This window comes from Hypanus sabinus, chromosome 4 (genome assembly GCF_030144855.1).
Source record: "Hypanus sabinus isolate sHypSab1 chromosome 4, sHypSab1.hap1, whole genome shotgun sequence".
Taxonomy (NCBI): domain Eukaryota; kingdom Metazoa; phylum Chordata; class Chondrichthyes; order Myliobatiformes; family Dasyatidae; genus Hypanus; species Hypanus sabinus.
The window spans coordinates 43,293,577-43,317,453 of NC_082709.1; the positions used below are offsets into that span (position 1 = coordinate 43,293,577).

The 23,877-nt window shown below is 39.8% G+C and overlaps 1 protein-coding gene across 12 annotated transcripts in view; it reads right to left on the reverse strand.

Annotated features, from left to right (window-relative positions):
- LOC132392693 (E3 ubiquitin-protein ligase HECW2-like) overlaps window positions 1–23,877 on the reverse strand; it is a 305,761-nt gene that overhangs the window by 75,475 nt on the left and 206,409 nt on the right. For all 12 annotated transcript variants that reach the window (XM_059966929.1, XM_059966924.1, XM_059966920.1 and 9 more), the window contains 5 exons: window positions 22,513–22,698; window positions 20,929–21,063; window positions 14,961–15,063; window positions 13,200–13,296; window positions 3,063–3,146 (listed from right to left, as the gene is read on the reverse strand). In XM_059966929.1, coding sequence (XP_059822912.1) covers window positions 3,063–3,146; window positions 13,200–13,296; window positions 14,961–15,063; window positions 20,929–21,063; window positions 22,513–22,698 — 605 coding nt within the window. The remainder of the gene's footprint in view (window positions 1–3,062; window positions 3,147–13,199; window positions 13,297–14,960; window positions 15,064–20,928; window positions 21,064–22,512; window positions 22,699–23,877) is intronic.

Sequence of the window (23,877 nt, forward strand, 5' to 3'; positions counted from 1 at the left end):
ATACCTAAAGAGTTTTAGGTAAGTTATATTTATTAGATAGCTGTAAATACTTATTAAATATTTACAGAAGCCTAAGAAGGAGGGTGGTTTGGCCTTGCCAAACCTGAGATTTTACTATTGGGCAGTCAATATTCCATATTTAATATTTTGGACACAAGAATCGATTTATAGCATCTTGCCCACAATGGGTAAATTTGGAATGTAAATCTGTACAAAAAAATCTGTACTTTTCAGTGTTTTCAATTCTAGGATCTTCACTTCCTTTTTCTTTATCTAAGTTGAATAAACAAATAACCAATCCCATAGTTAAACATACATTGCGAATATGGTTTCAATTTCGTAAATTTTTTGGCTTGAATAAGTTTATCTTATCAAGCCCTATTATATTTAACTTTTTTTTACCCTCTTTTATGGATCAAGCCTTTGTATTATGGAAAACAAAAGGTATAACATGTTTTCGTGATCTATTTTTAGATAATAGTTTTATGTCCTCAATACATGTTTTATAATGCTTTTGACTTCTGCTCTGCTTTGAGGGATCTATTATAAACAATTTGAGTGATTGTTTAGCTTTTTCATTACCCTCTACACCACAATAAACAGGAACCCAAAGAAAGTTTACTCCTACCCCATTTTTGGTCAGTGTATATAACTTGCATAGAAAAAAAACCTCAATGGCCTAATTTTGCTCCTGTGTCTTAAATTTGCTAGAAACTCCTTATAATAACCACAAAAAAGTCAAATGAATTTTTCACTATAGGAACTTCTGGTCAAAGAACCTTTTTGTTTATTTTTGTACACGTCTGATATTTTGCTAACAGGGTGAGAGGTCCATCAACGGATGTAGATAGTGGGAATTATAAATCTTTTGAACAATTAGGCAGGAAATCAATGTTCCTTCAGATTATAAGTTCTTTGTTCCAATCAATAGTTGCCACAGTGATTGAAGTAAACTCAAAAGTAAAATACAAAACTACATTGGTCATGTTACACTATTTACTCTGAACAATTGGACATATTTGAAATATCTTACAGAGAAGATAATCTGAACTTTTATTAAACAATTCACAAATAGAGATACAATAGGCAGTGAAGTCAACAAATGCCAAAATCTAAGTGAATGAACACCATACTGCCCAATGGTTAACTGTCTGAATCAACTGTTTCAATAACTCAATGCAAGTGTTGTCCTGGTTCACTATTTTATTCCTTTTTTGGGCAGCACTCTAATATGAACAGGCAGGCTCTAAACAGACCCTGTATATACCTCAATTCATGCTATCAAAATACAATCATCCTGAGGCTATTTTCCCCATAACAATTTTTCTTTCAACTCAATGTTGAAGTCTATCTTTTGCCTATCAGGATCATGCTGACAGCAAGAGTCTGCAAAAAACATCAGTACCGTTTTTTTAAAAATTTCTTTCCTTATTCACTTCCTCTCCAGATTCTCTCATCTACAGTTACAATTTATCTACCACTGTGATGAATCTCACCTGGTCCCTCAACACCAGCTCCATGGCAAAGAAAGCCTAGCAGCGCCTCTACTTTCTGCAAAGGCTGAAGAAAGCCCAACTCCCATCCCCCATCCTCATCACATTCTACAGGGGTTGTATTGAGAGCATCCTGAGCAGCTGCATCATTGCTTGGTGCGGAAATTGCACCATCTCGGATCGCAAGACCCTGCAGAAGATAGTGAGGTCAGCTGAGAAGATCATCGGGGTCTCCCCTCCCGCCATCACAGATATTTACACTACACGCTGCATCCACAAAGCAAACAGCATTATGAAGGACCCTACACACCCCTCATACAAACTCTTCTCCCTCCTGCCGTCTGGGAAAAGGCACCGAAGCATTTGGGCTCTCACGACCAGACTATGTAACAGTTTCATCCCCCAAACTATCAGACTCCTCAATACCCAGCCTGGACTGACACCTTACTGCCCTATAGTCCCGATTATTATTTATTGTAATGCCTGCACTGTTTTGTGCACTTTATGCAGTCCTGGATAGGTCTGTAGTAGTTTTTTTTTCTGTGTTGTTTTTTTACGTAGTTCTGTCTAGCTTTTGTACTGTGTCATGTAACACCATGGTCCCAAAAAACGTTGTCTCATTTTTACTATGTACTGTATATAGCAGTTATGGTCAAAATAACAATAATTGTGACTTGACTTGAACACCTTTGGGATGTTGGAGGACACTAAAGCATCTAAAATCCTACACAGTCACATGGGTAATCTACAGACTCCTTACACATAGCACCAGAGGTCAGGATTGAACTAAATTGCTGTGCCAGTAGCTCTACTCACTGTATCCCAGGACCACCCACAAACATGATCATAGCTTTCCCCATTATTTCATCTTCCAGCCTCCACCACTACCTTCCCCTTCCCCCACCTGCCCATCATCTCTTTCTTCATCTGGTTCCATCATTCACTGACTTGTAAAGTATCAAAAGCAATGAGGGAGATTAAAACATCGAGGCAAATGCAGAAGGTGAGCATCATCTGCCTGCCTTTTGATCGCTCTGCTACTAGAGAAGAGAAAGCCTGGAGAATGGTATTCAAGTTTTCTGTGTCTTGGATATGGACTTGGTCTATAGGTTTTTTTTCCCAGTCTTATAGTTTTTTTTATATATTCTGTGTACTTCGCCCGATCTTTCTCCTTTTTTTGTGCAGGGAGGGGGATTTGGGGGTTGATGTTCTGTTTTGTTCAGTCTTTTGGGTGAGAGGAAGGATTTGGGGGTTGATGTGCCTGTCCTGTGTTGTTCATTCTTTTGTGCGAGAGGAGGGATGATTGTGTTGCCTTTCTTTTCTTTTTTGACTACCCAGAAAAGAAGAATTTCAAAGTTGCATACTTTGACAACAAATGAACCTTTGAAGTGAGTCTTTTGGCATGAAACTATGTCTTTAAGTCTGACATCATATACATGCATCCAGATGGTCACAAAACACCCCCCGTGTTAATGTCCGACACGATGCAGGATTCTAGACAGAGAGCTCTCCAACAGTGGTTAGAAGTTCTTTTGTTGGCATAATCCTGGACTGATAACCCCCACTTACCTTAACAGCATAACAAGATCTGCATCACTGGATAATCGCCCAAGTCCGCTAGTCCCTTCACTTCTGATGAACTGTATCTTGTCCCTATGGAAATATCCAAAGAATCCAATAATGTCCTCAGAATACAAAAGAGTACACATCATGCAAACGACCAAGCACAGGACAGATGAGGTAAGGGTCAGTCGTGATTACAAATGAGGCTGCAAACACTGTTTGATACAGGCGGGATGCAACACTAGTGCGTCTAAGAGTCACTCATTTCAGCATTGGCTTCCTGTCATGGAAGAATTTTGCGCTGCTTCTTTTCACTGACACCCTTCCTGCTTTCAGCAGCTCGTTTCTGGCAGCAAAACTGATTTATGAGCTCACTGACGAAACTCCTACAAAATTATAATCATCCATCCAAATCAGTGACTAGGTGTAAACTTGCTTCATTTTGCATTGGTGTGGCAGAATATTTACAAAACTGGGATACTTGTTTTTTTTAAAAAAAGGACAACCAATATTGATAGGTTATCATCTTTTATTTAAGACAGTATCAGTTGCACCCACACAAATAATCCCCACTTTTCCCATTACTCACTTGTTCTGGATGAATTGAACTGCAGAAACTATGCAAACACATATACAGCCAATTTTTACTGCCATTTCTGCAAAGCTACCATTATTTTAGCAGGGCAAATCTCATTTATCAATAGTGCAAATCTGTCTGAGTTATACATCAAATGCATGTAGCATAATCACAGCTGTGGAAGACAATGCATGTAGTTTTGCTGGTAAGATACCAAACAGAGGAGTCCGTTTTCACTATGTGCAGTTCTGCCCATGCCAATGATACTTTTTGTGGAATTATGTCATGCCAGGTGAGTATTTCAAATCATGAATTAGACTTACCTCATCACATTGAAAACATGGAAAGGACATTAACATGTGAGGACAAAGTGAACTGGGTCACTTTGTATTGTGGGTCTTAAGGCATTTATAGACAAAAAACTGAAATAAAAATCCAAGACTACCAATACAACTATGCTTTACACTTTAAAAGAAATAAATTTAAAAAGAAATAAGATGAGCACATCATTAATTCACTATCTCTATTACCTATTGCCAAACCAACAATACAATCTGAAATTTTCCAGATTGAATCATATCACTTGATGGATTCACTAATTTAAAAAAATCCAACTTTGTACCATACTGCGCAAAAGTCTTAGGCACTCTAGATATTTTTTAAATATAAATTTTGTTTTAGATGTTTATTTTTTGTCTTCTGCATTAGTGTCTCAGTAGAAAAGACCAAATTTTAGGTTTCCAAACATTCATTTTCCAAAAAAATTAATGTTACAGAGGATTGTTTATATTTTGTTAAAGAAAGTAACATGTTAACTAATAGACCACATTTCAAGTTAAGGAATGATCACTTTGTAGGTATGTACCCAGTGCATGATTAAACGGGATGCTAATGACCAGTGGTATAATAAATTGAGTGAACTAAACTAATTAACTGAAATAGAAGTGGTATAGAAAAAGTCAAACTGGGCAATGGACAACCAAACTAAAAGGTAAGGGTGGGGCAGGTAACACAGTTTAACCGTCAAATCATCAATTCTTACACCATAGCAAGAGTGAGCCTTGCAAACTCCTGTGACAGCAAACTCCTTCAAGGAGTGTCAAGTTCTTCTGAAGAAGCACAAAGAAACAGGTAGGGTTGAGGACCAAAAACGCAGTGGTCATCCACTGAAAATGAGTGTAACAGACAAGAGATACATCAAACTGACGCCCCTTCTAAATCAGAAAAATTCTAGCACTGCTCTGAACTCACAGAAACCATTGGAACCCAAGTACACCCTTCTACAGTCAGGAGAAATCTTGTCCGAAGTAGTCTTCATGGAAGAGTTCCAAAAAGCTATTCCTCGGAAATGGAAACAAAGCTAAGAGACGCACCTTTACACAAAAGCACAAGGTCTGTGGTGCCAAACAAAGGTAGCAAATGCACTGGACTGATGAGCAGAAGTTTGAAATTCTTGGCTCAGGCAGAAGGTAGTTTGTCCATAGAAGAGCTGGAAAGGGTTACATGGATGAGTGTCTGCTGGAATGAAGCACAGCGGAGGTTCCCTGCAGGCTTGGGGCTTCATTTCTGCAAATGGAGTTTTTGATCTGGTCAGAATCCTCAAAGCTGAGGAGTACACACAGATTCTCATCCATTATGCAGTACCATCAGGGACACGAGTGGTTGGTCCCAACTTCATTCTGCAGCAGGATAATCACACCAAACACATGGCCAAGGTCATAAGGAACTATCTGCTGCAAAAAGAGTAAGAAGTTTTGCAACAGATGGTACAGCCTCCATGGAGCACTGATTTCAACATCATCAAGGCTGTCTGGGATTACCTGGAGAGACAGAAGGAAGCAAGACAGCCAATATCTGCAGAACTGTGGCAAATTCTCCAAGATGCTAGGAACAACCTACCAGTCGATTTTCTTATAAGACGGCACATGTGTATCTAAGGGAATTGAGGGAGTTTTAAAGGCAAAGGGTGGTCACTCCAAATACTGATTTGATTCAGTGTTGTTTTTTACTGATTACCACTCTTTATAGTAATTTTTTGATATTTGGAAAGTTCTCATTTCATTACTTTTGGAAGCATCTTTGCTTTACAGAATTTTTTTAACATGCGCCTGTTATGTACCCCTAGGGTTCACATTTTCTGTGGACAATCACTTTAAAATTTCGAGAGAATGAGACTGGCTTTTGGACACTGGTTGTGCTGCTATTGAGAGAAAGAGTGGGGAGGCATCCAGTGCAAATGAGAGAGAGAGAGAGAGAGAGAGAGAGAGAGAGAGAGAGAGAGAGAGAGAGAGAGAGAGAAGATTTAATGTTATGGTTCCTCGGCTGATTGTTTACTTTTCTCCAAGGACACTTTTGCCTGCTTGTTAAGATTCTTGCAGAACAGCAGGGAGGAGTTGGTTGATGGACAGCCGGTGTCCAGCATGTGGAGATAAAAAGCAGGTCTGCAGAGACACAGACAGACACACCACAGGACACTGAACAAGCTGTGTGCACCCACGTAAAGGTGGGGGTTTTGGAGGATCAATTCAGGGAATCGATCAGTGGCTCACAGTGTGAGAAGTTGCGACCGGTGGGAAACTATTTGTGTGTCCTCCCTTGCCTGGGTGATAGTTCTACCACTGAAGAACGGTCGTACGTGGTATGGTCATAGTCGGTGCCCACAACAGGAAGACAACGGGAAAATCGAGGGCAACAGCATCACCTCTCACTTGCTCCAACGATACTCAAACAACTACCTCGAACTGAACTGAACTGAACTCGTCACCATTGTAAGACTCTATCCATTTACCCCTAGCTCTGAAAGAGCCTGGTTTTGATTTCTATTTCCACACTTCTGTATATATCATTGCTAACCTGTTTCATATATTTGCATTTTATAGTGCTATATTGCTTAGTTTACTAATAAACACTATTAGTTTACAGTAATACCAGACTCCAAAGTGTTTTCCATTTCTGCTGGTTCTTTAACCCGGTTACGGGGTACGTGACACGCCCAAGACTTCAGCACAGTACTGTATAAAATTCATTCTTGGTCTTCCTGCACCCAGTTTTGCATTTGATTTCCCTGCCAATGTTGAACGCATCAACTTCCTCCATTTAGGAATGGCCTATCTCCTGAGCTTCCAAGCTGTGGACTATGCATGTGTGGCCCACCGCAATGTGGTGTCACCATGTGATGACCTTGCTTATATAAATGTGAAACCAGTCCCACTGGCCAAAGTAGAAGGGAGCAAAGTGTCAAAGCCAGCAGAAATACATTCTTATGTGTAGGTGACTAGGTAACAGTACTATGCAAAAGTCTTAGGCAAATATATATATATAGCTAGGGTGCCTAAGACTTTTGCATAGTACTGTATTTGTCATCATGGACTGGAGAGAGAGTTTTTAAGTCTGGCAGGAGCAAAGGACGTTAGGAATGGTGAGGGTGGAGTGCTGCAGGAGGGGTGTTTGACAGGTGGCAGAGAAGGAGTGCCAAGGGTGGGAGGTTGGCTTGGGTACAGACACACCCAACCCTGAGATACCAGGCAAACGATTTACTGATCAGAACTGAATGCTCTGGTGTTTCCCACTCCCTCCCCCCTTCTCACCCATGTTTCCACTCTCCCTGCTCCCTTCCCCCCTGAGTCTCTCCGTCCACAATAGAGACCCATATTGGAATCAGGTTCATCACCACTCACATATGTATTGTTTCTTTTCCTGTGGCAGTACAGTGCAATACATAAAATTACTACAGTACCGTGCAAAAGTCTTACGCACCCTAGCTGTATATACGTGCCTAAAACTTTTGCCCTGTACAATACATTGCCTGTTTCTACTCTTAAAAAATGAAGTTCCACCTTCTCTCAGCACAGTCATTAAAACTTCTTCTCTTTTAATTGACTCATAATATTTTCACTGGTGCAGGTTTCATTTCCCAATATGTGAGTCAAAATAAATTTGCAGGTATTTATATTTATTTGCAAATATCTAAGTAACTGGAGTTACAAAGAGGGACTCTTCATTTGGAATTCATACAGCCTCAAGCTAGATTTTGGGAAGGATACAAATGGACAATGATATACTGTATATTTTTGTTATATCCTTTTGCTGACTCCAGTGCCCTCTCCTGCCTCCACCTTTCATTTTCATCCCCATGTAACCCCACTTCTATGAACTTTGACGTCAACACAACACTGAGCTCAGCTTCATAAGTCCTTACTTTCACTTCCACTTCCATTTCACCTCCTGGAGGATCCTCCATCTTAAAATAATACTTTCCATCCACCTGGGAAACTATTCCTGACCACTTACCCTCTCGTACAGCTTGCAAAATCCCAACATTGTATCACTGTTTCCATTCCGCACTGCTTCCTTTAACCAATACACTGTGAATATGCGACACTCCAATTTCTCATCAAACAGAAGAGTGTAGTGACTGACCTTCAGCTCGTGTGGCTGTATGCCATTTCTCTGACACCATCTCCTATGCCCCCACTTTCCCACCCCGCCCCCACATCCCATAGATCACAACCCCAGCACAAAATATCAGAACACCATGACCAGATTTTTCAAGTACTCTGTCTCTGCCTCTCAGGCGTTTCATGGCCCTGCACCTCTCCCTCGTGCCTCATCACAGACTTCTATTTCTGCTGTCCCTTGCCATCCCATTAAAACTTGGCTTCGAACTTTTCTAGTTCTGGCAGGAGTTCACCAAAGTAAAGGTTAACTCTTCACTATCTGATTTACTGAGTGGTTCTAATTTAATTTCATGGCATTGAAAAGGTGACCCACACTCTTATTAAGCTATTTGACTGATTCTTCACCATTTTAAAATACGACACTGAGCATTGCAAGTATTTATTACATTAAAATTAAAGCATTACGTCAATAAACACACAATTACGGAGAATAAAATGGTCCTAATATAAGAGTTTAAGAACTAGGAACAGGAGTAAGCCACCTGGCCCATCGAATCCATTCCTCCATTCAATAAGATCATGGCTGACCATGACTGTGGCTTCGCTCCACTCATCCGCCTTTCCCTCATAATCCTCAATTTCCCCACTATATATAAAACTATATGCCAAGTGAAAATTTTGATTAGGAAATTATTTAAGGGGAATACATAACTAATGCAAAAGCAGTTATTACAAATGATACTAAAATAGCAAACTCTTCTCCATCTTTTATACCACTTTAATACTGCAGTGCTGAGAATCTTGTTCCCACACCGGATTCAATAACTAAATAAGCAAGACAAGTATAATTTCCAAGAGGCAAAGTAACTTAAAACAATAACTGAAATTGTGCAATACTGCTGGGAAAACAGTCTATAAGCTTTTCAATGTGTCTGGCATTTAAGGTAAAATAATCAGAACTTACATTCATTAAAATATAGTCACTTTCCATAGACCTTATATTCTTTTAAATATAATCACTTTCCACAAACTACCAAAGAACATAAATAAATGACAAGATGAATTCACTAAATGACCAAAATCATCATCCAACAAAACAGCAAAATCTGGACCCAGCTAGAAAAGCAGTGTCTTGTGCACTAGATGCAATTTTTAATTTTGTAAGTTACATCCTTGTTGTTAATTCACATCATGTTAAATTTAAAATACTTCCCTATTGTCGTAGAAAAGCAACATGCATCATCAAAGATCCTCACCACCCAGGCAGTGCTCTTTTCTCGTTGTTGCCATCATGTAGAAGGTACAGATGATTCAGGACTCGCACTACCAGGTTCAAGAATAGTCACTACACCTCAACCATCAGGCTCTTGAACAAGAGGGGATAATTACACTCACTCTATTTCTGGTGTTCCCCCAACCAATGATTTCACTGGACTCAAATGACTCTTTATCTCATTATTTCATGCTCTTGTTATTTATTGCTATTTATTTATATTTGCATTTGTACAGTTTGTTGTCTTCTATGCTCTTGCTCTTTTATTGATCCTGTTACAGTTACTGTTCCAAAGATTTGCTGAGTATGCCCACAGGAAAAAGAGACTTAGGGTTGTATCTGGTGACATGTATGTACTCTGATAATAAATTTTACTTTGAACATCGAAACATGCGTTATCAGAAGATGCACTGACGGAATGTGAATGTGTCAGGTTAATTGCTAACCCTTGAACCGCTGCTATTGGTGAAGATGTTCCCACAATGCTACCTGAGAGGAAGGAAGCTCGTTGGGCACACAGTAGTGTAGCAGTTAGCATGATACTTTACAGCAGCAGTGATCTAGGTTCAATTCCCACCACTCTCTTTAAGAAGTTTGTACATTCTCCCTGTGACTGTGTGGGTTTCCTCAGGTTCTCTAGTTTCCTCTCACATTCTAAAGACTTATGGGTGAGTGTTATTAAGTTTGGGCATGCTATGTTGGCACTGGAAGCTTGACGATGCTCGTGGGCAGCCCCAAGCACATCATCAGACCCTGTTGGTCATTGAAGCAAACAAATTTCACTGTACGTTTCAATCTACAGTACATGCGATGAATAAAGCTGACCTATCTAATCTAACTATCTTTAATTTTGGCTGCTCTTGTTCTTTTCAGTGACAGTTTAAGATATGATGTCAAAGAAGCGTTGGCCAGACTGCTGTATAAATTTTACTGACTTCTCTATTTACAAATCAGGAGAAAAACAGGCTAGTGGCTCCCAGAAGGACTATGATTGATGCAAGAGCCCAATGCAAACACACCCATATTATTACAGGAAGCATATTCATATTCATAACTCTCAAGAATTGTTGATTTCAGACATACATCTGCGAAGAGGTTAACAGAGATAGGTAGGACATCAGAGAATCAGAAAAGCACCAGAGCATTCTTGTGCACCTCTGATTTATTGGAGATTTAAAGGCACAGAAATATGTCAGAGACAAGAGACCTGCAACAAAAGATTAAATAGAAGCCAGTGTCTGACACAAAGATACAATTTCACTAATGGGGATCTGAAATTGCCCATACTGCTATTAAAAACTGTGATGGACAGCACTCGGTAAACACACTCCTTACACACACACACACACACACATCATTCTGCTATCGTTGCACTGAGTGAAGACACTTCAATGTCTTTCCCGGTATATTCTCGCTGTGGGTCCTAAACCGAGCTGATGCGCTTAGGTTGGCTTTATGGTGCCTTTCCCGCCACAAACAGTGGAATATTCCATTTCTTTAGTAACGGGCATGTGCAAATGTGTATATGTTGTTTGTATACTGTATTTAAGGTAGATATTTCTGTTTATTTTGTAATATGATTGTAACTACATTATGGAGTGCATCATACTCTAATTCGTGTCTAGTCTTAAGTTAACTTTGTTGGTAACTAAAGAAAGTGAGTGCCGAATAAAAAGAAGCTCTTCACCCTCAGTGAGGGAGAGATAGAGGCTGCCAGAAGTTCACATTGAACAAAAACAGAATGGAGCTATTATTGTGTTTTCTTTTTGTAAATATTGGCTGTTTTTGCTCATTTCTGTAAGTTTGATTTTTGATGTACCTAATAGACACCCTTGCACTAAAGTGCTAAGTGATTCCAGCTATTTTTTCCTTTGGTCAAAACCCACCTATCAAACTAAAACCCTCCGAAATCAGAGGTTCTGGAGACAGAAGGCCTAGAAATGAATTATAATTGAAAGACCTATTCAGAATAGTTTTGTGCAGAGTTAAGTGTCACAAGCCCACCCTGCTAAACAAAACAAAGCCATCCCAATTCTCGCCAGATGGTACGGTGGCAGAGAGGAGTTGGTGCTGAGGAGAAACTGGATGGTCCAGCACAAGGGAGGGTAAGAGGGAAGAAACAGCATTGCAGGAGACAGGATGCTGGTAAAGGAGAAGAGAATGACATTGGGGGATGGGGATGGAGGGAGTAGAGAGATGGGAATCTAGGGGTTAGTTGAGAGAAGGGGGAGTTGGACAAGGAAGGGAGAGGTGAGAGTAAAGGATATACTGAGTAGGGAGTAGAGACAGAGGGAGGTAGAAGGAGCAGTGAGGGAGAGAAAGAATGAAGGAGAGAAGATACAGATGGAGGAGAATTAGAGAGAGAGAGATGAAAAAGTGGTGAAGGAGAGAAGGGATTGTGTGGAAGAAAATCAAGTAGGCTGCTGGATAGAACTTCTTAAGTCTTGCTCTGGAAATCTTCGTGTTATACACATCCATTCCACAAAATGTAGTGGTCTACCTTATAAGTGATAATATTGATTATAGATGGAAAAAAATAAAAGGCTTTTTATTGAACAGTTCATATCATGTGATGTAAATAGATTCAGATTTGCTTAATTTATTACTTAAATCTAACGATTGCAGAACATTCCACTACATTTTTCCAGCCACCCACACCAATATCAATAAGTGAAACTGTTATGTTACTTCTGTAGTTTAATTTTACTTCATAGACTGCAAACATAAAAGCTAAATTCTGTACTACTAAACTCCTTAAAAAGGAGCTTTACTTTTGATTGAACTAAGTCAGTTATGTCCATGCCCCCTTCGTCCTGAAACACTATTTGTTAAGCTACTCTGAGTTGGAGTATTGAGCTTGCCATCCCAGTCTAACCACCACAGTTACTACATTACACATTCATACCGGTTGGCCAGATAGCAGCTCTCAATTGTAACCCTGCCTACGGCGGGGCAAGAGGAATTGCTGCACATCAGCCAGCCAGCACCGAACAATAAATATTGTCGCTACGGCGCTACCAAAAAAGGTAATTTAATATTTGACAAAGTCTGCTGAGTTCACAACGAATGGTAAAGTGATGCTTTCTTGCAGCATTTCAATTTACTGCTGACACTGATGGTGCCATCATGTGGTGGGGATATTTGAAATGTAAATTGGGAGCATCCATACAACCCGTTCATTACAACAATGTTATTAGCTGATTCCTGATTCTGATTCATTACTCTGAGGTGCAGCTCAAGGTCAGTTCATCGTAAATTTCAGTAAGTTAGTATAGAAATGATTCATGAAGTCAAGTTCTGGATATCTTAGGCAAAAGTAGTCAACCTTCACAGTGAAGAAAATGCCTCAGTGGAAGTATGATTTTTATTTCAATTCTGGGGAAACAACTAAGTTAACTGTGTGCACAGAATTAAAGGACTGAGCATAAAAGCATCAAAACAAGTTAAGGTTCAAAGGAATTTTTCTCCAAGATTTCTCGTTAACAAAACACAATTTATGCAATCTGTGTGTGCTTGGTTAACACCTTTTATACCAAATTGAGATCATTAAGTTATTGTAGTTTAGAATAGACTGAAATCACTAGAAATTATGTGGGGCGTGACGCGTCCTCAGCCACTGGCATAGCATAAATGCCACGCTAAGTAACATATCAGGGACAAATTGCTAATGAGGTAACAAGGATATATATTTTTTCATCAAAAAAGGAATGCACCGAGTAGAATCCATGTTTTGTGAAAAGAAAATGCTCAATGGGCTTAAAGCAGTTTTATTCGCTCTTTCTTACACATCACTGCAGGGCAGATGCAGGGGCTGAGATATTGGAGGGGTAACTGTACCAGAAAAATGTACAGCATCACATAACCAGCACCATCACTTGGACAATCAATGTGATTACCTGAGTGAGTGATTCCTGATAAGGTCTGGTTGGCGCTCTTGAAGAATTTCAAAGATGTTTGGTTGACGCAGAAATGCTACAATTTTATCATTGTAAGCTGAAAACAACAGAATATCTCATCAGGTCAGGGATTATAAAATGGAGAATGCTGAACTGATCTATAAATTGGAGCAATTGAAATGACTCAACATATAGAGAAAGATTCATACCATCTACTTAAACCAAATCTGCCTCTTTTATTGGAACTTGTTGCTTGAAGATACATTAACCAAAGTTAAGAAAATTAATGTAATGATGGACCGAACCCCTTCTCCCATCTGACTTCTATCTATTGTCCATACACTTTGGTAAAAGGGAGAGGAGGCCTGCGTGAAAAGGAAAGTTCCTCTGTGTAATCTAGACTTGAATTTCACAACAAAATGTCTCCCCGATTTCTCGATCAGTATCTGGGGCACCAACCAATGCAAAATCCTGTCCCACCACTCTGAGCTGCAGGCCTCAGCCTATACAGATTAAAATGCAATACATCGAACAAGTCTTTGCATCACCACATAAGTCGAATAATAATCTTGAATCAGGTAGATAATGACAAAAAATTACTGACATCCAAAATCAGTATATTAATAATTATTCTTGTTCATTCCTGAATAACCCCAGTTACATGAAGTTATGCAGTGACAGAAGACTAATCTGATTACTTCAAAAGCATAAGTTCATGGAATAAAAGTACCACGAAAAACTTTGGCTTGGTATTAAACCAAAGTACCTGCTGATAAGCAAAGATTCTGGAGCAGGCTGCTCCATAATGCAACCAGCGAAACTAGTAATAATCAGCTTTGTTGAACTATGTGAAAGGAATATTTTAGGCTTATTCACTAATTACAAAAAAAGTGTAAACAAATTCAGAATTTTTTTGAAAATGCTCAGGTAATATTTTAGAATACAGGTACTTATATGAGCACTTTGCAAGAAATCAAACCAAGAAGCGCCTAGCAAGCTCTTTGTGATTCAAGATATAACAGACTAGATTAAACGACATGGATTCAATAGACATCAGGAGTCTCAAAAAATATTAATAGTTTGATACTGTTAAATTGTTTGATTTAAAAGAATCCGTGAAACATAAACTACTCAGAAGAAACCAACATCATTAACTTCATGTAAGTAGGGTCAATAGCTGATGGATGTACCAAAATGTGTCCCTAATTCCTACTGAAAATCTATGAAGTAAAATGAACAGTTTGAATAAAATCAAATACAAAATGCGCCAAATAGTTATGGAAAATACTGAAGCTGTTCCATGTACATCAGAATTCCTTGGCCCAGATGCTTTGATACACATTTTAAGTAAATGTTCACTCTGCTGGAACCCCTTAGGTGATTTACTGCCACCCTGTGGCTGGAAGCAGAAGCAGCACAGAAACAGATAAGCAGAGGACTAAAGTGTAAAGCAAATGCCACATAACTACAGTATTCAATTGTGTTCAGAGGATGATGCTTTTTGCTGATGCTATGAATATTTGCTGACAAAGAAAGCCAATGTGAGGCATGACTGGACAATACTGGAACATCTTCAGGGTAAAGTATTTGTTGACATAAAATATATTTAAAATGAATTAACAAAATCTGTTACCCTTCAATAGGCAGCATAATGAAAGTATTGGGAGGCAGCAGGATTTTATTGTTTGAAGCTCATTCCCACAATGGCCCTTCAAATCATCAGCTGTACATATCTGCATGAAATAACAAGAGATGACTTACCAACTGGTACCAGGTCCTGACTGTGGTTTCGACTGATGGTGCCAAATGTACTGGATGGTCTGGGCATCACTGGGGGCCCTGGATGGCGAGAATCATCTGCCACCTAGCAGAAATAATCATTTAGTGGATACAAAACACAATGATATATTCATGGGCGGTATTTTAACTATTATTTCAACGGTTGACTAACCTGATGAATCAATTTTCATTTCTACATGCTAAAAGCAATAAACTCAAGATTCCAATAGACTAACACCCCACCTCTACCCTCACCTCAATTCCTTTTCACTTCCATTTTCTAAAATGTCCTTTTCCACAAAGAATAAAGGCCATGAGATATAGGAGAATTAGGCCATTCAGCCCACTGAATGGGCTCTTCCATTCCATCATGGCTGACCCATTATCCCCCTCAACCACATTCCTCTGCCTTCTCCCCGTAATCTTCGATGCCCCGACTATCACCCTCCTCTTTAAATATACTCAATGACAACCTCCATAGCCGACTGTGGCAACGAATTCCACAGATTCACTAATAGGCATCCGCTAGTCTCGTGAGACCATAGATTTGTGCCTTGGAAGGTTTTCCTGGGTGCAGACCTGGGCAGAGTTGCATGGGAGACCGGCAGTTGCCCAAACTGCAAGCCTTCCCCTCTCCAAGCCACCGATGTTGTCCAAGGGATGGGCACTAGGACCCAAGCAGCTTGGAACTGGTGTCGTCGCAGAGCAATGTGTTGTTAAGTGCCTTGCTCAAGGACACAACACGCTGCCTCAGCTGAGACTCGAACCAGTGATGTGCAGATCACTAGACCAATGCCTTATCCACTAGGCCACACGCCAACACAGATTCACTACTCTGGCAAAAGAAATTCCTCCTCATCTCTGCTCTGAAGGGACGTCCCTCTATTTTGAGGCTGTGCCCTCTGGTGCTAAACACCCACAAGAGAAAATATCCTCGCCACACCCACTCTATCTAGGGCTTTCAACATTCAATAGGATTCAATGAGATCTCCCTTAATTCTTCTAAACTCCAGTGAGGACAGGCCCAAAGCCATCAAACACTCCTCATGCATTAACCTTTCATTCCCAGAATCATTCTAGTGAACCTCCTCTGATCCCTCTCCAATGCCAGCACATTATTTCTTAGATAAGAGACACAAAACTGCTCACAGTTCTCCAAGTGTGGTCTGACCAATGCCTTCCAAAGCCTCAGCATTACACCCTTGCTCTTATATTCTAGTCCTCTAGAAATGAATGCTAACATTGCATTTGCCTTCCTCACCACAGACTCAACCTGCAAGTTAACCTTTAGTGAGTTCTGCACAATGAATTGCAAGAACCTTTGCACTTCTGAGTTACGAATTTTCTCCAAGTTTAGAAAATACTCTATGCCTTTATTTCTTCTACCAAAGTTTATGACTATACAGTCAGCCCTCCTTATCCGCGGGGCATTGGTTCCGGGACCCCCCATGGATACCAAAAAGCATGGATACTCAAGTCCCCTAGTGCGGTGGTCTTTAAGACCCAGCAGAACCCCAGACTTTACTTAACATGTCTCAGTGCAGTGGACATTTGGATCTGGCGGCTTAACTCTGAATCTGCGGTGTTTCTGTTCACAAAAATAATCACGATCACGATTGAAAATAAGGTAGAAGTAATAAAGCGATCGGAAAGAGGTGAAACGCCATCGGTTATTGGAAAAGCGTTAGACTACAGTCGGTCAACGATCGGAACAATTTGAATGGAGTATGTGAAAGGCCCTACCCCGATGAAAGCTACAAATTATTACTCAGCCACGCAGTGGTTTAATTATTGGAATACGTATGTTTCTTAAGTGTTTTATATGCATAGAAAGGTAAAATATGTACTATATACTAAGAAAAACGTTTGACTAACTGATGCTAAATAATACCGGATGTACCTGTTCCGATTTCAAATCCGACTTAAAGACGGACTCAGGAATGGAACTCATTCATAACCCGGGGACTGCCTGTACTTTTAAGTCATTTCTAGATTACTTATAATACCTAATACAATGTAAATACTATGTAAATAATTGTTGCACTGTAGTACTTAGGGAATAATGACAAGAAAAAATAGTCTGTACATGCTCAAACGATGAGTGCTGGAGAGAGAACTTCTGGGGGGTTTTCCCGATCCGCGGTTGGTTGAATCCGCGCATGTGGAATCCATGGATAAGGAGGGCCAACTGTACACTTCTCTACTCCATATTCCATCTGCCAATTCTTTGCCCATTATCTCAATGTGTCTCAAGTCCTTCTGCAGACTCCCTACATCCTCAACACTACCTAACTGCCCTCTACCCATCTTCATATTGTTGACAAACTTGGTCACAAAGCCATCAATGCCATTATCCAAGTCATTGACATATAATGTAAAAAGAAGCAGTCCCAAAACCACCCCCTGCAGAACACCACAAATCACCGACAGCTAACCAGAAACAGACCTCTTTATTCCCATTCTTTGCCTCCTGCCAGTCAGCCAATCTTCTGTCTATGCTGCTATCTTTCCAATAATACCAATAATATCTTGTTGAGCAGCTTCATATGCAGCACCTTGTCAAACGCCTTCTGAAAATCCAAGTAAAGAACATCCTCTGACTGTCCCTTGCCTATTCTGCCAGTTAATTCTTCAAAAAATTCTAACAGACTTGTCAGGCAAGATTTCCCCTTAAGCAAACCATACTGACTTTGGCCTATTTTATCATGTGCCTTCAAGTACCCTGAAACCTCATCCTTAATAATGGACTCCATCATCTTTTCAACCAGTGACTTCAGGCTAATTGGCCTATAATTTATTTTCTTCTGCCTCTCCCTTCTTAAGGAGTGGAGTAACATTTGCAAACTTCCAGTCCTTGGAACCATTCCAGAACCTATTGATTCTTGACAGATCATTACTAATGCCTCCACAATCTCTTCAGCTACCTCTTTTAGAACCTTGGGGTGTAGTCCATCTGGCCCAGATGATTTATCTACCTTCAAGTATTTCAGCTTCCCAGGCACCTTCTTAGTAATAGCAACACACTCACTTCTGTTCAGATGGTCTCCAATTCCTGGCATGCTGCTAGTGTCTTCTACATTGAAGAATGATGCAAAATACTCATTAAATTCGTCCACCATTTCTTTGTTCCCTATTACTGCATTATCTCGCCAGCATTATTTTCCAGTGATCTGATATCCACCCTTGCCTCTTTTTCACTCTTTAAATATCTGAATAAACTTTTGAAATCCTCTTTTATATTATTGGCTAGCTTACCTTCATATTTCACTTTTCTCTCATGTCTTTTTAGCTGCCTTCTGTTGGTTTACCAATTATCTAACTTCCCACTAATGTTTGCTATATTATATGCCTTCAACCTCTCCTTTTATACTGTGTTTGACTTCTCTTGTCAGCCATGGTTACACCTCATCCTTCCTTTAGAATACTTCTTCATCTTTTGATACATCTATCCTGAGCCTTCTGAATTTCTCCCAGAATCTCCAGCCATTGTTGTTTTCTAGTCATCCCTGCTAGTGTCCCCTTCCAATCAACAGTCTAGCATCTCCCTCATGTCTCTGTAATACCCTTTACTATAATACTGATGACTTTATCATCTCCCTCTCAAACTGCAGGGTGAATTCCTATTGCAACCACTGCCTCTTAAGGGTTCCTTTACCTTAGTCTCCCTAATCAAATCTAGTTCATAATCTAGAATTGTTTTTCCCCTGGAGCAGGGGTTCCCAACCTTTTTTATGCTATGGATCCCTACCATTAACCGAGGGGTCTGTGGTCCTCAGGTTGGGAACCCCTGCACTGGAGGACTCAACCACCCCAGCAGCATCATTTTCCACGCAAAGGCATATGACAAATTCCCTCTTTTGGGATTGATCATCAACCTGATTTTGCATATTGAAATCCTCCATGACATTAACACAACATTACCCTTTTTGACTTGCCCTTTCTATTTCCCATTTTAATTTATATCTCACATCCTGGCTACTGTTCAGAAATCTGTACGTTAACTCCCATCAGAGTTTTTACCTCTGCGCTTTCTTAACGCTACTCACAAGGATTCTACATTCTCCCATACCATATCACCTCTTTCTAAGATATTGATGTCAATTTTTAAACCACCAGAGCCACCCCACCCCTCTGCCTAACTGACTGTCCTTTCAATACAATGTGTGTCCTTGGATGTTAAGCTTCAAATTATGACCTTCTTTCAGCCACAACTCAGTGATGCCCACAACGCCAATTTCTAACTGCATTAGGATGTCATCTAACTTATTCTGTACACTATGTACATTCAAATATAACACCTTCAGCCCTGTATTCATCACCCTGTTGGATTCTGCCCCCAGTTACACCAACTCAGTCCAGTCACTGCAATTTTGCCCTATCATCTGCCTGTCCTTCCTCACAGTCTCACTGTACACTGCATCTATACCAACTGCCCAATCACTCCTGTTCACATTCCCTACCAAATTAGTTTAAACCCTCTCCAGCAGCTCTAGCAAACTTGCCCTCAAGGACGTTGGTCTCTCTTGGGTTCAGTTGTAACCCATCCTTTTTGTGCAGGTCTCATCTTCTCCAGAAGAGATACCCATAATCCAGAAATCTGAAACCCTGCCCTTTGCACCTATTCCTCAGTTATTCATTCACCTGTACTATCATCCTATTCCTGGCTGGACTAGCACACGGCATTGGCAGAAATCCAGACATGACTACCTTGGATATCCTGCCATTCAGCCTTTTCCCTAATTCCATGTACTCACTGCGCAGAACTTCTTTCTCTTTCTACCTACATGATTGGTGCAAATGTTCACAATGAATTCTGGCTGTTCATCCTCCCTTGAGAAGATTCTGCAGCCACTGAGATCTTCTTGATCCAAGAAGAAGATCCACAAGAACATTAACCAATAGAAACAGAAACAACTCACTCAGCCTTTTGTGCTTGCTCCACTATATTAAAAATTATTCCTCTTCTTTTACCATGATTCATTTTATATCAATAGAAATTATTGACTTCTCTTTCAAATATCACTCAGAGGCTGATCCTCTTGGGGAGAGAATCCCAAATATTCACAACTCACAGGTTAAGAAAAAGATACCTGCAGCTCACACCTAAATGGCTAACCCTTTACTCAAGACTGTGACCCCTGGTTCTAGATACCACAAGCCAGAGCAAATGCCATCTCTGAATTCTGTCAAGCCCTTTAAAATTTTTCTGTTTCAATAAAATGACCTCTCACTCTTGTAAACTAAAGAGAATCAAGGGCCAGAGTGCTTAATGTCTCTCATCCCCTTCCCAGGAATCAATCTGAAGAATCTCCAATACACTCTCTCTGTCACAATTACATCTGCCTGAGGTAGAAAGATCAGACCTGCATGTAATATTCCCTGTATAGTTGCAGGGAACTTCATTTGCTCTTGCAATAAAGAAGGATTCCTTGTGATCCACAAGAGGATAATCAGGAATGACTTGCCCTGATTTGTCTTCCATTCACCTCTCTTTTGATGGGAAAAAATGTTTGTACACAACAGGAGCAAGGAAAACACAGGTTATTCATGGTTGTAAACACAAAACTATCACACAAATAACCTGGTTTTGAACACCGTGTACTCAGACTCCAACATGGTCCCAGATTTAGTTTTCAAAACAAACACTGATTTTCAAACACTTGAAAAGCATTTTCTCCTATTTAAAGATACATATTAAATATATTGATTCAACCTAAAATAGACACTTGATAAGCAAAACACAAAAAAAAAATGTTAAACAGGATTTAAAGAACTCTAAACAGTTTCCTAATATGAATCAATTCATATTCTTATGCAAGATAATCAGTTCCCCAATATCCAAATAACATTGCACCACATTACTGTAATTTCAGTGATGGTCTACACTTGTGAGTGAGACATGTTTTTGACCACAATAAAGGACAGTCAAATCAAAAATGTAGGTCTTTACCTCACCAGCACTGTGGCTGCGCTGCCTTTGTAAATGTTGCCGATGAACTAATGCAATTGAGGGCCTGGCAGTCTGAAGAGGGAGCCTTGGGTCTATGAAAGTGGTGCTGCGAGAATTGTGATCAACAAAAAAGGGCTGGAAAAGGACACATAAAATCAGGAGCTTGCGACTGCATGCTATTGTGTACAGTTCCAAATTAGTCACTTAAAGTTGTGAAAACAAACACTTCTTTGATAATGAAAGTGCACCTTTAAATATGACTGACCAATGTCAGGTGTCTAAACAAACTTTGTCCATTATTCCCTGTTCACTAAAGCCAAATATTTATCTCATCTACAAAATAGTTCTGAGATTGGAAACAAACCCAGTATATTTGTACAATATGGTTAATATGTAGTGGTTAGTTTAAAATTCTGTGTGGTCTCACCTTGTCAAATGTCCAACATTTGATATAACATAACAGAAGGTAACTGACTGTTTTCATTAACGTGCGACTCATGACAACTGTCAGGTTAGCCGCCAGCTAGTTATAAAATCAACTTGCCTTATTCCACTTTGCAAACTGAACTGCATAGATTTTAAGTAATCCCACACATTTTCTGCTGCACAAGAATACCTCAGCAATCAAATAATAATAATTTTAGAATGGGTGGGGGGATGCAGCCACCAGCTTTTGGACGGGCAAGTCTTATGAAAGGAATGCTTGGTAGTATAACGACTGCTCACAAATTTCTTCAGATTATTCGGATAGATTGAGCGATGATAGGTCTGACCCAGTTTACCCTCTTTCCTCCACCACTTTGAGTGTTACTCTGCCTCAAGGTAAGTCACAGACATTCAGAATGGAAACAAATCCTTCAGCCCATCTGATCCTTGACAACTAAGATTCCCATCTAAGCTAGGTATGGACCACATCTTTCTAAACCTTTCCTATCTATGTGCTCGTCCAAGTACCTTTTAAATACTGCTAACTACCTTTCTCAACCACTTCCACTGGCAGTTCATTCCATACACTTACCACCACCTGAACGAAACCCCTCAGGTTCCTAATAAATCTCTTCTCTTCCTCACCTTAAATTATCCCTCCTACACCTTGATACGCCAACTCTGGAGAAAATTCAGTGCATATTAATGAGACCGTGTGCAAAAGGACTGTGTGCTTTGTGGTTATAAAACTGTATTATTGCTGCGACCAGCAGATTCAGAAGACATGCTGACCTTTTCTTTTGTAAAGATCCATCCTTTTTAACATTGCGGAACAAAACAAGCCTGACCTATCTAATGAGGAACTAATCACTTGATTGTCAAGAGGAAACTGAAGGAATCACCCCCAGGATTTCTAATCAGAGCATGAATTTAAGAGTAAAAAGTATTAATTCTAAAAAATCAATTGAAATGCTATGAAATCATGCTACAAACCTGGCAGACTAAAATTACTGATTTTATATACTTCAGTCTAAACTGGAATCTTTTATAAAAATTTTGTGAAAACTTGAGCTTGGCCCAAAAGTTTCACTAAGTGATGTGGTCAGCAGACATTGCGATCAAGTTCATGAAATGGGCACTCTCCTCCATGCTGCTCACCTTCCCCTGATGGTCGTGCTTCATCTCCCAGCCTCGCGGAAGCTCCAGCTGTTTATTAGCAAATAAGTTCAGGAATGCCACCAGGTCTCGATTGTGCTGATAGCGTTCAAAGTTATGGGCATCTCGCCTTACTTTGGTGACCATGTGTTTCAAACATGTGTTGGTCGAAAACATTCGATAGGCACGCTGATAAGAAACAAAGTTAAAGGAAATGATGACTGATGTATGTAAAATGTTATATATAGCTCAGGCACTTTCAATTAGTGCCAATACTTGCAAAGAGATCCTTTAAAAATGATTGCATTTGACAACTTCCCATTGACCAGGTATAACTAAAACTGTGATTTCCATGAACAGCTTGATTAGCCATGCCTTTGTTTAATGCCTTTCAATCCTGATGTTATTTATGTATTGAGATAAAGTGCAGAATGGGACCTTTCGAGCCACGCTGCCCAATTCTAGCCTAATCACGGGACAATACATGGTGACCAATTATCCCACCAACCAGCACATCTTTGGACTGTGTGTGGAAACTGGAGCACCTGGAGGAAACTCACCTGGTCACAGGGACAATGTATAAACTCCTTACAAGTAGCGGCAGGAATTGAACCTGGGTCACTTGCACTGTTAGGTGTTGAGCTCTCACACTCACAAGCATCTCACATTTTAAAAATATAAACAATAAAGCATGAACTTAATAATCTCTGAGATAAAAAAGTCCCCAATTTTACATCATGTTGCTACTTTAGTGCTCAAGTTCTTTAAAATGGTTATTAAATCAGATTAAGATAAATCAACGTTTCATAAGCCTCTCTTAAATTTCCTGTTTGCAATGAAATTAAGTTCAATACTTTGAGCATCACCTGAAAATCTATAATGTTTTGATTCAGTCATTCATGTGGCTTTTACCCAAACCCTTTCCGAATCAATCAACCTATCTTAAAGTATGATTTACAGGATATCTGGATTATGATCAGATACAGACACTCACAAGAAGTTTCTTTGAAATAAAATAATTGTACCTTTCCTTTCCCACCTGTTACATCCATCTGTTTGATTTATTTTGCATTTGCTGCAATAAAGTGCATGTCATATTTACCCATGCAATTTCTCTATTACTTGCTGCAAATATTTACCATGACATTATACAGCACGGAAACAGTCCCTTTGGACCAATTAATCCATGCTGACTCAGGTACCGACCTGAGTGAGTCGTATTTTCCTGCAGTTAGCCCATATCCTTCTAAACATTTCCCACCCACGTATCTGTCTAAAATGTCCTTTAAACATCGTGCCCACCTCTACTATTTCCTCAAGTACTCATGCCATATACCCACCATCCTCTGTGTGTAAAACTTGTCTCCC